Source organism: Nanorana parkeri, unplaced genomic scaffold (genome assembly GCF_000935625.1).
Source record: "Nanorana parkeri isolate BGI_ZX_2015 unplaced genomic scaffold, ASM93562v1 scaffold2024, whole genome shotgun sequence".
NCBI classification, from domain to species: Eukaryota; Metazoa; Chordata; class Amphibia; order Anura; family Dicroglossidae; genus Nanorana; species Nanorana parkeri.
Genome location: NW_017308292.1, coordinates 71,425 through 84,751, shown reverse-complemented (window position 1 = coordinate 84,751; position 13,327 = coordinate 71,425). Strand labels below are relative to the sequence as shown.

The 13,327-nt window shown below is 44.3% G+C and overlaps 1 protein-coding gene across 3 annotated transcripts in view; it reads right to left on the bottom strand.

Moving 5' to 3' along the window:
* Positions 1-13,327, bottom strand: part of DHX8 (DEAH-box helicase 8) — a 103,427-nt gene that overhangs the window by 43,495 nt on the left and 46,605 nt on the right. For all 3 annotated transcript variants that reach the window (XM_018572421.1, XM_018572419.1, XM_018572422.1), the window contains exon 13: positions 6,233-6,427. In XM_018572421.1, coding sequence (XP_018427923.1) covers positions 6,233-6,427 — 195 coding nt within the window. The remainder of the gene's footprint in view (positions 1-6,232; positions 6,428-13,327) is intronic.

Genomic DNA, 13,327 nt, shown 5'->3' with positions numbered 1-13,327 from the left:
GGTATATTAGATCAAACTCCTGAGACTGAACGAATAATCGATAGTGCTCATAGAGTCCCAGGAGCATTCAAAGGAGACTCTACCAGACCAAGGGATGTGATATGCCGACTACATTATTATGCTGAAAGGGAAGCTATTTTAATGGCAAGACATAAGAAATCAATGGCATATGATGAATACACAGTGACTATTTTTCCTGACCTTTCAAAACAAACATTGATGCTTAGAAGGGCGGTGAAGCCAATATTGAAGGTACTACAAGAGAAGAGGATAAGATATAGCTGGGGGTTTCCTTTTCAGCTAATAGTACACAGAGATGGCAGAACAGCTAGATTCAGAACACTGGAGGACTTACCAGGTTTTTTGGACATTTTAGAAATACCCCTAATGCAATTGCCAGAGTGGCCAAATGAATTGAAAGAACTAAATAAACTAAGCAAGGGAGAAGCATCATCAAGGAAAGAATGGACAATTATGAAGTCACGTGGAATACAGAGGAAGTGAATGGGAATAAGGGGAAGGGATATGTTTTGAGAGGGATGTGAGAGAGGGAGAAAATACTCAATCTCTATCTCTCTCCTTTGTTGCCTTTTTATATTCTTTTTTCCCTTCCCATTTTTTTCTTTTTTCTGTTATGTATTTTTTCTGGTGTGGTCCACCCATTTCCCACACTACATTCCCATGTTATATTTCATATATTCATTTTTCTGGATAGAATAGAAGGGAAGGCAGAGTGCGGGTAATGGGAGGATATATATAAATATGTATATGTATGATGTAATATACACTGAGTGGCCAGTTTATTATGACCACCTGATGTTTGTGGGCTAATTAGCTATAATTTCGCACTGAAGTTGCTAGAGGGCCAGACCATTATAAATAGGGAAGCAGGTTGTATACCATGACAGTAGAAGTAATTTTTTTCTGAAGATATGGGTAAACAACGCGATTTAACAGCCTTTGAACGTGGGAAGATTGTTGGTGTGAGCCGTGGAGCGAGTATCAGCAAAACAGGATAATTCGTTAAATGCTCAAGAGGGGCTCATTGTTAAAGTGTTTAAAAACTGGACTGTCAGCCGAAAATCTGGGTCTGAACGTGCGAATTGTGGCAGTCAGCGACTAGTCAATGATAGGGCAGAACAGAGAGAGGCAAGATGGTACAAGACAACAGAAGGGCAACAGTGCAGTGTCAGATTCCTCGCATCACCTTTCAACATCTCGTGGAGTCACGAGGCGGCCCATCAAAGTCATCTCGTGGAGTTATCTCGTGGCCCAACAAAGTACTGGAGTGGTGGTCATAATAATCTGGCCACTCAGTGTGTATGTGTCTATGGATATCTCTATAGATATGTTATATATATATCTATATATATAGATATATAGATCTATCTATCTATCTATATAGTATGGATGGGGAGATTGATAAGTTATGGAGTGCATGAACGGATAGTCTGCAAAATGTACTTTGAGGAGCACACAGCTGAGAAATGAATAGATTAGCTTTGGTTACCTATAATGTCAGGGGATTTAACGTATTAGAAAAACGTTAACAGATCCTATACCATTTCCATGAATTTTTTTTTATATTTTATGCCTACAAGAAACACATTTTAAGAGGGGATCAAATCCAGAAATAAGAAATAAATATTATACACAGTGGATCCATAGTACAAATCCAGATTAAAAAAACAAGGGGGGTTTCTGTGGCAATTCATAAAAATGTGCAAATTAATGTGACAGACACAGTTTTTGATGAAAAGGGGAGATATGTGTTTTTGAAATTTACCTTACATAATCAAATGTTTACTTTGGCAAATATCTATGCCCCAAATAAGGGACAACATAAGTATTGTTTGCAGGTATTGCGTAGATTTGAACAATATGGGGTAGGCACAAGTCTGGTGATGGGAGATATGAATTTAATTAATGATGCAGATTTAGACACTACTGATAAGCCCTCCTTTTCAGGAAATGCCATAAATAGGCTTAGACATAAAATGGAAAATATGAGGTTGGTAGATGGATGGCGTATACTATACCCTACGAAAAGAGATTATACATACTATTCTACGGTCCATAAATCATATAGCCGAATCCACCACATATGGATAGAGGCTTTTAGATTATTATCCAGAGATCGATATAGGCCCGATATTATGGTCAGATCATTCACCAGTGACGTTAACTTTAAAATTAGAAAAGGGGAATAAAGGAATGGGAACATGTAGACTTAATGATAACCTGTTAAAGGATACAGATTGTCAGGTAGAAACAACGTATACAATAAATAATTTTATAAAAGACAACCTTAGTGACCCTACATCAAGCCCTATACAGTGGGAAGCCTTAAAATCTGTGGTAAGAGGTATATTGGTCAAACACGGATCTAGACTGAAGAAAGAGGGCAAGAAAGTTGAAGGGATGGTTTCAGAAGCTATATGATTTGGAGGCAATGAACAAAGCGAATAAGAGGACGGATTATTCTACTTGCTTAAAAGAGACAAGAGATATTCGCAATGTTCATACTCCAATTTCCTCCTATTTTGTCATTGGTGCCGATGTGCACCATGACAACGGGGTCGTGCCCAACCCCATCTAGTAATCTGTCAATTCGTTCCGCAATGTGTCGAACACGAGCCCCCGGCAGGCAGCACACTGTTCGACGATCACGGTTCCGATGACAGATTACCCTGTCAGTCCGCCTGATGATGGAGTCTCCCACCACCAGGATCTGCCTCTCCTGACCCTCCATCCTGCTCCCGTCCTCGCCGCGGCACAGTGGTTGAAAAACGCTGTTCTAGACCAACAAACATTGATAGCTAGAGACAATAGTAAGAAACACTATTATGAGGAAGGTAATAAGTGTGGAAGATTGTTAGCCAGGAATATTCACCCAAGGGCCCCCAATAACTATATAACTCGAATTAAAGATAGAAATGGGACTATGCAATATTCACCATCCTCCATAGTGAAAACCTTTAGAAAGCTCCATGCTTCTTTATACTCAATACGAGGTAGATATGGACACATGCCTCAAGATAAATTTATAGGCAAAATAAGCAACTATGTAAAAGAATCTGGTATGCCTGGGCTTACTTTGGAGGATGGAGAAAAATGTAATCTGATTTTTTCAGAAAAGGAAATAAAAAAGGTAATATCTTCTCTCCAGATTAATAAGGCACCTGGCCCCGATGGATTTACGGCCCGTTTTTATAAGCAATTTGAGGAACAATTAAGACCCTTTTACACGAAATTATGTCATTCTGTCACAGAAATATGCCCTTTTACCCCTCAGACTTCAGAGGCACATATTTCGGTGCTCCCAAAACCAGGAAAGGACTTATTGGAATGTGGCCATTTTCGCCCAATTTCCCTTATTAATATAGACCTTAAATTATATGCAAAAGTTTTGTCATCTAGATTAAAAAAGTTATTACCTAAAATTATACATCCAGATCAAACTGGTTTTGTCCAAGGGCGGGAAGCCAGGCACAGTACTACTAGGGTTATTAACCTGATATCAGTATCTCAGAAAGATCATAAGCCACTATGTCTTCTATCAGTTGATGCCGAGAAGGCATTCGACAGAGTGAACTGGCATTTTCTTAGGGAGTCTCTCCTGCAAGTGGGAATGGGAGAATCATTTGTATCCAAGGTAATGGCACTTCATATACATCCTACGGCACGAGTTAGGGTAAACGGGATACTGTCAGATCCATTCCCAATATTTAATTGCACAATTGAAATTTACCGCTATATGGAATCATCAGACATAGAGGGCGGTCCATTAATTGCCCTACCATCTCTGATCCCCGGACCTATAAAAAAATATAAAAGGAAGATATTCTAAGATTTATGCTATCAGCAGCCAGAGTTGATATATCTCGTAGATGGAAATCCATGGAAACACCTTCTTTGGAGAGCTGGGAAAACATAATGGAGGAGATAAGATATATGGAAGAATTGAGGGCAAGAGATGCGGGTAGGAAGGATAAGTATAATAAGATCTGGGAGTGGGAGACATATAAAAGTTTAGAGGAGTTTGGGAATCTATAAGTATGGGCTAGAGGGGAAATGGAGAGATATTGGAGAGGAATCCCCATAGCTAAATATAAAATAAAAGAATATTGACATATGGGTTTAATTTCTATATGGATTAGAATATAGATGGCTCCTATAAAGGGGATTAAATAGTGGTGAATTTATTGGTTTTAATATGGACATAGCACCTGAGATTGTTTTTTGATGAAATATAAAGGGGGGAGGGGAAGAGAGGGAGTGATAATACACTAGGGGTTAAACACAAATTTAATATAGATTCCCAATATAGGGTATCCTAAAACACAGAGGAGAGAAAGGGATTATACACAGAGTAGGAGTAGAAGGGGAGAGATAAATCAATATGGAAAATCAGGAACACATGAATTAGTTGGGGAGGAGATAGAAGAGGAAATAGGGGTTTAAATACACAATTGTTTGTAGTAAGGAAGTAGTAACACAGTAAACTATATATAAGAATACCCAAGATCACGAACACTAGAAGGAGTAAAGGGATATGTTTTGGTTTTAGAATTGGTTTGAGAGATAAAGTAGAAATGTTGGTCCAAGGACATGATTTGATATAGTGGGGTCGGCACAAGATGATCACAATGAGACACAGGTTTATAAAACAATTCTCCCTCCTAGGAAAGTATATGAAAGAGGGAAAGAAGAAAGGTGTGGATAAAAAAAAAAAAAAAATAGAGCCCAGGGATGTGAGAGAATAGGGCTTAAGCACTTTATGTTATTTCATCAGGCCCTCCCCATGTCAGTTTTCTAAATGCAGTTATATTTTTATTTTACCACATGCTAGAGCCTGACAACCCATATATTATGCAAAATAAAATTTCTATTTGATAGAGACTACATTTTATATACATCAGAGGTCTGGATAACACAGGAGATGGAATAAGTCTATTCTGCCTCCTGTACACGATAGCATAGTCATGTTTAATATCAAATTAAGCATGATGTACTTATACATTTGGATAGATATTCATTATAAATGTAATTGTATCATAGCAAGGATTATGATTTATGTGCAGAGTTTGGTTTGGCAGTGAGAAGTACTGAGAAAAGAATATGGATCCCCATGAACTATTTATGACGCATAAATATGGCTGGTTAAAACTGGCCATATACACTGTTAGATTTTTGGGAGATTTACAGGAAACCGCTGACATTCTTATAGTGGGTGGCCCTGCTGGTTCAACAAACGTAAATCACTCAATTGTTAGACTTTTGGATGATTTTTTTTTTTAGTTCATATGCTGAATTAAAAAATAAAAATCTATCACTGTATGGCCAGTTTAAGGCACTTCATAGCCTCAAAATGTTACGACATGCTTAAAGTCTCCGTTTATCAGTGCTCCGGCCTGCCAAATCCTACTAATGGATGTAACAACATTTATAAAATGCCAGACCAAAGAATGTTTAAGGATTCTTGGATAGGCTTACAGATCTTAAAGGATATTTAAACCCTCCCGTTTTTTTTGCATATATCTACAAACAGCCGTTTAGACTCACCTGTGTTCCGTGCACGGTCCCGTGCCGAAAATTAGAAATTTCTCAGGCGGCCGCAAAGGACCTTGGGGCGCGCGCATGCACAGTTCTCATTTTTGGACGGAACGCGACAAGGGACGCAAGGTAAGTCTATGGACGCGTGCACCCGCATGCAGGCACCGCTGGATCGGAGGGACAGAGCAGTCAGCGCTGGATCGGAGAGCCGCCGCACTGCTGGAGATAAGGCTGAAAACATCAGGTAAGAAGAGGAAGATCGGAAAAAGAGACATCATTTAAGGGAAGTGCTAACATTAACATTGGGGGGAGGGAAAAAATGTTTTTGCCTCTGTCACTTTAAGTTAATAAAAAATGAATTTATGATGGCCTCTGGGCGGACTGTTTATTCTGGGAATTAAATTAAATTTTGGATACGACGCCCAATTCCCCAGACCTCATCATCACACACAAGATGGATCAGCAACATCGACTGAATTCCTTTGTAGGCCGAACTGTGTGAAAGTAGTAAAGGAACACTTTTCTAGTGTGAAACTATGCAGGTGCAGGATTGATATAGCTAGACACAGATTTGGCATATCTGTGTCTGCAGGGTTTGCTGTCAGATCCAAGATGGCAGCAACAAGCAGAGGATGAGCGGTGTAATATTAACAAGAAACATAAAACATTAACATACCTCCTGCCCTAAACAGCAGCCATATTCTTCAGACACTCTTTTGGCAACAGACATGGCAGCCACTCTTCTGGGCTGGGTACAGCCGATCTTACCCCTTGTTGTGTAGCCAGCTTCTGCGAGATATTGTGTGATCTGAGTGGTTTTTCCAGAGCCAGTTTCTCCAATAACAATAAGTATTTGGTTTTCATGAACAGCCTTATGGTAAGAGATAAAATTTATATTAAAAAAGATATATAATAAAGCGAACACTTTCTCTGAGGACAGCCCAAATCACTCAAATTAAAACTACAACTAAAATAACAACATTGAGGTGAAACGTCATACAAAGAGGAAAAAACGTGCATATTCAAGCTTGTATTTGTATTAAGCCAACTACAGTCTGTGAGGTTAAAAGGGATTTGGATCCGGGCTGAAAAGGCCATAGTCTATATGCTGTGCTCTGTCTCGCATGTATATTGAAAGCACCACATAAAACACAAAAGGGACCCAGGTATTAAACAAAAATTTAAAAGAACAGCACATTCATAAAGCACAAATGTATGCTTTATAAGTGTGCATTACGCTCCGCTTGCTGTGAAGTGTTGAAACCATTTAAACTAAGTGCGCGGTCTAGGAAGAAGAAACCTGAAAGCCAGCCCAGGATAACCTCTGTTACTTCCAGCATGTCTCAATTTTGTAGCAAAGCAGTACTAAGTGCATTAGTGGTGTCACTAGCCTATTTACCGCTTAAGGTGGTGGGAGGTACATGCAATCAGAGCAGCGGGAGATGGTAGAGGAGCCAGAGCCGCCAGACAGAAAAGAGTGAAGCACGTGAGACATTGCATGCAAAGCTGTGCAGAGCGAATCAAAACTGTCAGGCATGGAGTTTCGCATCCAGTGTGTGAGCGGAGTGCAGCCAAATGAATGACTGCATCTTCAGCCCATCGGCTCGCACGCAGGTTTATACGTGCGAAACGATTAGCTGCAGATGCAATTTTTTCATCTCGGCACGCTCAGCTATGCGAGCTCTCGCAAGCTGACGTGCCAGAGAAAAAAATTACATGACACTGCACGTGAAGGCAGCACACCACTGCTTTGCGTGCAGTGTGTCACAGCCTTAATGCCTTTTCTAGCCAGAACGTTCCAGGCTGCCAAGAGCCGGGGCAGGGAGATGTGAAACGGCCATACACATGCTCCTGGCAACCAGTAACGTCACTGGTTACTAGGAGCTGGGCGGGACGCTGGCCAGTGCGTCCCAGGTTGCTAAGAGCTAGGGAGGGAGAGGTGTATGGCCCTTATACATCTCCCTGCTTGGCTCTTAGCAACCTGGGACTTCCTGGCCGGAAAGGGGGCAGCAGGCACACTTCAAACATTGTGAAGCCATACCGCTCTTCATGCCGCCTCCCCACGTGACCCAAAGAGATGCCGCCTGAGGCAACAGCCTCATTAAAAAGGGATGGCCCTGAAGAGCATGATCATAAACACAGAGATGGGACCTGTGTCCCTCAGTGGACTTCAAGAAAAGGATTTTATAGTGTTTGATTGAGGAACAGTTTTCTTTTTTTTTCTTCAGGACATACAAAAATTGTCCAAAAAGCTCAGTCTCAAGGGTCAAATTCCAGGCTAGACTCGGTCAAAATACTGCTGAGAATAGGCCTATCTGGATAGCTTCTAAAAAGAGACCGGGTCACGCAGTGAAACTGGAGTTTTGCTTGAGGCTTACAAAGAAAAATATCTAGAGAGTAAAAAAGAAAAAGCAAAAAAAACAACAACAACACATGAGTTAAGTTCCTGGCAACTCTGTTTCCAGGAATCTTCCAGGACAGCCAATGAGAGAGAGAGAGGGCTCCGCCCGCCTGAGACAAGAAACACATCATCCAAATTAGATAAGACACTCCTACAAACCCACCTACAAACCCACCTAAGTAAAATTTAAAGACCAAAGGCCGTCACGAGTAGCCACTCAACATTTCTTTGTTTTAAAACGCATATCGCCTGACCCTTTGGGGTCTAGCACCTCCTTAAATTTTAAACATCGGGAGCGAACTTGCAGGCCTGGAAGATTCCTGATAAAACAGAGTTACCAGGTACCCAACTCATGTTTTCCCCAGCCATCTTCCAGGACAGCCAATGAGAGGATTAGCGAGAACCATGCTTACTCACTTAGGGTCTGATCTGATGTTGCCCCTGCTCTTACCACCCAAGAGGTAGCCCAAGCTCTGGTGGAATGTGCCATGCAATGTTCAGGTAGCCCTTTTCCCTGAGATTAGTAAATTTTGGAAATGGCAACCTTAATCCATCTAGCTATAGTGCTTTTGGAAGCTCTACTGCCTCTCTTTGGTCCTTGGAACAAGACTAAAAGGTTACTTGACTTTCTTCAATAACTAGTCTCGGACAGATACTCCAGCATTCATCGGCTCACATCTATGCCCTGCCATCCCCTTTTCGTGTAATTCTTAGGATTAGTGGAAAAAGAAGGGATGACGATCTCTTGCATCCTATGAAACGGAGAGGCCACCTTTGGTAAGAAGGCTGGATCACGTCGCAATCCTGTCCGTCAAGATTGTGCAATAGGGCTACCGCATAGAAAAAGCGTGAACCTCACTTACTCTCCTGGCAGACACTAAGGCCACCAGAAGTGCTACTTTCAAAGTGAGTGCCCTGATGGAACAGTCCGTAATTGGCTCGAAAGGTGGTCCGAGGAACCCCTGAAGTACTACGGACAGGTCCCATGCAGGAAAACATTTAACCTTTGGTGGCCTCAATCTCCCAGCCGCCCTTAGGAATCTTCTCACGAGGGGCACCTCTGCAAGCCTGACATCTAAAAAAATTGGATAGTGCTGACACCTGTACCTTCAGGCTGCTGCAAGCAAGGTTCCTATCTAACCCTTCTTGTAAGAATTCTAAAACATGTGCCACCGTCCCAGTAGTGGCGACTCCCCTTTCACTCCGCCAAGTGGAAAAAAACTTCCATAACTACTGGTAAATAGCGGACATGGAGGCTTTCCTGCTGCTAAGGAGAGTGGACACTACATTCTCAGAGAGACCCTTACCCACTAAGAAAAGTCCCTCTCAATAACCAGGCTGTTAGACGCAGTGCTTGTACCTGCGGGTGATACACCACACCCTGCGTCAAAAGATCCTCCTTCAATGGTAGAGGCAAAGGGCTCAGATCCAGCAGTGCCGTGAACCAAGGTCTCTTCTGCCAGAATGGGGCGATCAACACTTATGCAGTCTCTCCCATCTCTAGCTTCTGAAAAATCTTTGGAATCAAGTGCAGGGGGGAATGCATATACCAACCGTAATTTCCAAGAGTGGGCAAAAGCGTCCACCCCCACAGCTCCGTCGTTCCGTGTGAGGGAGAAGAACTGGCCCACCTTTTTGTTTGCTGCTGAAGCAGAAAGGTCCACTTCCGGTACCCCCCCGACTATCCACTGTAAGGTTTGTGAGTTTAGTGACCATTCCGTACTCCTCACATCCCACCTGCTGAGGGAATCCGCTAGACCATTCAAAGGACAGGAGCTTTGTCTCTGCCCAGGAGAGGATTGTATCCGCTAAAGACATCACAGTTTGTAATCTTGTGCCCCCTTGCCGGTTTATGTACGCCACTGTTATGGTGTTGTCTGACAGGATCAAAATGTGAGTCCCTGCTAACCAATGTTGAAAATGAAAGAGGGCAAGACCGACGGCCTTCATTTCCCTGTTTGAAGACCTGTGCAACCACACATGATCCCACGACCCTTGGCACATGAGATCCTGGAGGTAGGCTCCCCACCCCCACGCGCTAGCGTCCGTGGTGACCCTGAGAGGTTCCCGCTGACTCCACCAAGGTCATGACTGTCACTGTTCACCAAAGCAAGGATTGTCTGACGGGGTCCGTTAGTACCAATCCCCTGTTCAGACCAAATATGCATCCCTGAGATCTATCATTGCCAAAAATGCTCCCTGTGGTAGCATATGCGACAGTGCCGTCCGACCGTTTTTCTACTACGGGCGGACGGCAACTGGTTAAAGAGAAGATCGACTCCATACGGAACCTTTGGTAACGTACCACCTTGTTTAAAGGTTTCAGGTTTAAAATCAACCTGCCTTTTCCAGAGTGTGTCATCCGTGAAAACAGACGAGAATAAAACCCCCTCCCTTCTTCCTGCTTTGGCACCTGTACAATCACCCCTTGGTCCAGCAGGTCTTGAAGGGACACTGTCATAAGCCTCGCCTTTTGTGGATCCTTGGCGAGTGATGTGAATGTCTGGAGAGGGGGGGGGTCGACCCGTCAATTCTATCCTGTACCCCGACAACAAGTTCATCCCAGGATGAACTTGTTGTCCGACAGTGCTGCCCAACGTGGGAGGAAGTCCCCCAGCCTTCCGCCCACCTTGGTCATGGCGTCGCTGTGGTTTGGGCCCAGGTTGAGGAGGGTTAAAAAGGAAGCCACTCTCACCCTTCCCTCTTTTGAAAGCCCAGCTTTTGGGCTGGTCCTGCCTCTTACCTTTCCTAAAGTTTTATCCCCTTTGCCCCCGAAAAAAACTTTGCTGTGGTTTCCTGGGCGGGGGAAAACCCTTTTTTCTGTCTGCAGACCTGTCTAACACAGTCTCCAATTCTTGCCCAAAAAGCAGATCCCCTTTAAAGGGCAATCCGCAAAGCTTCGCCTTGGAGGCTGCGTCACCAGTCCACATTTTCAGCCATAACACCCTTCTGGATGAGTTAATCAAGGCCGTAGTTCTTGCTGAGTATATCACAGCCTCTGCAGAAGCGTCAGCTATGTATGACACGGCCTTGATCAGGACAGGGAGGGAATCCAAGATTTGTTCCCTCTCAGTACCTCCTTCCATGTGTGACCGCAGCTGCACAAGACAGATGTCCAAGGTCCTGGCTACACACACGTGATGACGAGGCCAGGCTTGAACCCAGCGCTGGCCGCCTCCCAACCGTTCCTAAGAAAAAATTCCGCATTTTTGTCCATGGGGTCTTTCAGCACTCCCATATCCTCAAAAAGACAAATCCGACCTTCGATAGCGACGTGTCCAATTTCGGACATTTTTCCCAAATTGCTGCGTCCTCCTCAGCAAAGGGAAATCTGCGTTTAAGACTAGAGGAAAGGAATATCCTCTTTTGTGGGTGTTCCCATTCAGATTTGATCATGTCCTGCAGGGATTTGTGTACCGGAAAGGTGTGGCCCTTTTTGGTCTGAAGCCCCTTGTACATTTTATCATGTACCGAGAGCTCAGTCATTTCTTCCTTCAACCCTAAAAAGGTATCCCAAATGGCCTTTAGCAACTCGCCGGTCTCAAAGGAAGGAAACAGGTATTTGGCCCTTTTTGGTTCCTGAAAATCTACCTCTGAGTCTCTCTGTCATCTGGCCTCTGTGGGGAATCGGAACAATCACTGGGTGCCTCTCCACTGGCTACACTCTCAGTGTAGACACTCGAGCAACCCTCACCTGAGGAATCCGGATTGCTTTGCCCCCCTAAAATAGGCTCTGTGCTCTGAATGACAGACCGGAAAGACTGAAACGTAGAGAACATTTCCTCCCTCATGGTATCCATAAGGCCCTTAAACATCCCAGCTGACTCTTTGGATATCAGCTTGCAAGGGAGGTTGCAAGAGGTGCATCTTCTACCCTTTGGGCGAGAAGTAGTAGCTAGAGCAAGGGGCTTATCAACAGGGGCTTTGACCTGTGGAGGATAAGAAATAAAGGTCGTCTGAGTCCTCGTGCCCTTGTCCACATGCCACATCTCGTGCATCCCCCAAAACACCTGGATATAGTGCAGAGAGCTACCCGCTACCCGAGAGAATTTCCCCAATAAAAACTTGCCTACATTTGCGCAATTTTCCCAGATCCGGAGAGGCAGCCTGTGGCCTAGCGTCTGAAGGCATGGTGATCCGTCCGCTGACCTCGCACCTGGCACACTCCTGGCATCCCACCTGGCTGTATGTGGACCCAGTCAGGTATAACGATGTGTTCCCAACGCCCTGTAGCGTGGCCGAGTGTTTTTAGCTGCTGCCAACACCGCCATGACCCCTCCATCTGCCCTTTAAATCACTGAGCATGTATACCAGCTTGGAACGCACGCCGAGTTCCTCGATCCGAAAACCGGAAGTGATGTGCCGGAAGTGACGTACCGGAAGTGCACCTGTGACATCACTTCCGCCTGGACTCCGCCACCATTGCTCCCAGATGACCAGCACCTGGCCGAATCAATGTCTCCTTATTCCCCAGCTGGCCTCATGCGAGCCTCCAGGCACGGTAAGCAACCTTTCAGGGGGACCAAATCCCACCCACAACCGCAATGTGCGGAAGTCAGAGAGACCCGCCCCCCCACAACAGCCATGGGGGGCCCAGGTCAATCAGGATCCCCAGGCCTCCAGCGAGGGAAAGGGTAATAAGGCACATAGGGACACCGGGAACCAGTGCAATGGGAGCAGATTGGGAGGGGGGGGGGGCACCCCTTGCGTGGAGCAGGACAATAACACGTTATTGTGAGATACACGCAGGGGGATCTCCATCTGGAGTCACTCACGCCTCGGAGGATGGTTGCCAACCCTTCAATTGTGGAAGGAAACCTTGGCCGATCCGGAAGCCCAGCAATGCCAATCTCCAGGATCTACTGTCCCTGGTTCCGAGACCAAGTTTCTCCTGTTCGGCCGAAGAAAACACAAAAAAAAAAAAAAAAACTCAGGGGGGTTTGTAGGAGTGTCTTTTTATCTAATGTGGATGATGTGTTTCCGGTTTTAGGTGGGCGGAGCCCTCTCTCTCATTGGCTGTCCTGGAAGATGACTGGGGAAAACTTGATCGAGATATTAGGGTTTTCTACAACAGAGCTAAGGAAAAGGCATCAAAACTCCTATGACGCTAGGAACTACTGGCATGATGGTTGGAGGCGTTATATGGGGCTGTCTTTTTTTGTTTTGCCAGTAACCCAAAACTCCTCTAGGCGACTGTATAACCCGCATATCGGACTATTCTAAAATCCTACATCACTCGATGGATGATAAAGAAAATAAATTAACAGCACAGCTTTAGTAAATATGTCCATCCTCCTGGGACACTAGCAAACAAACAATGCACATTTCCCTGTGATTTGTCCCTTTAAATATTCTACAAGTACAGAAAAA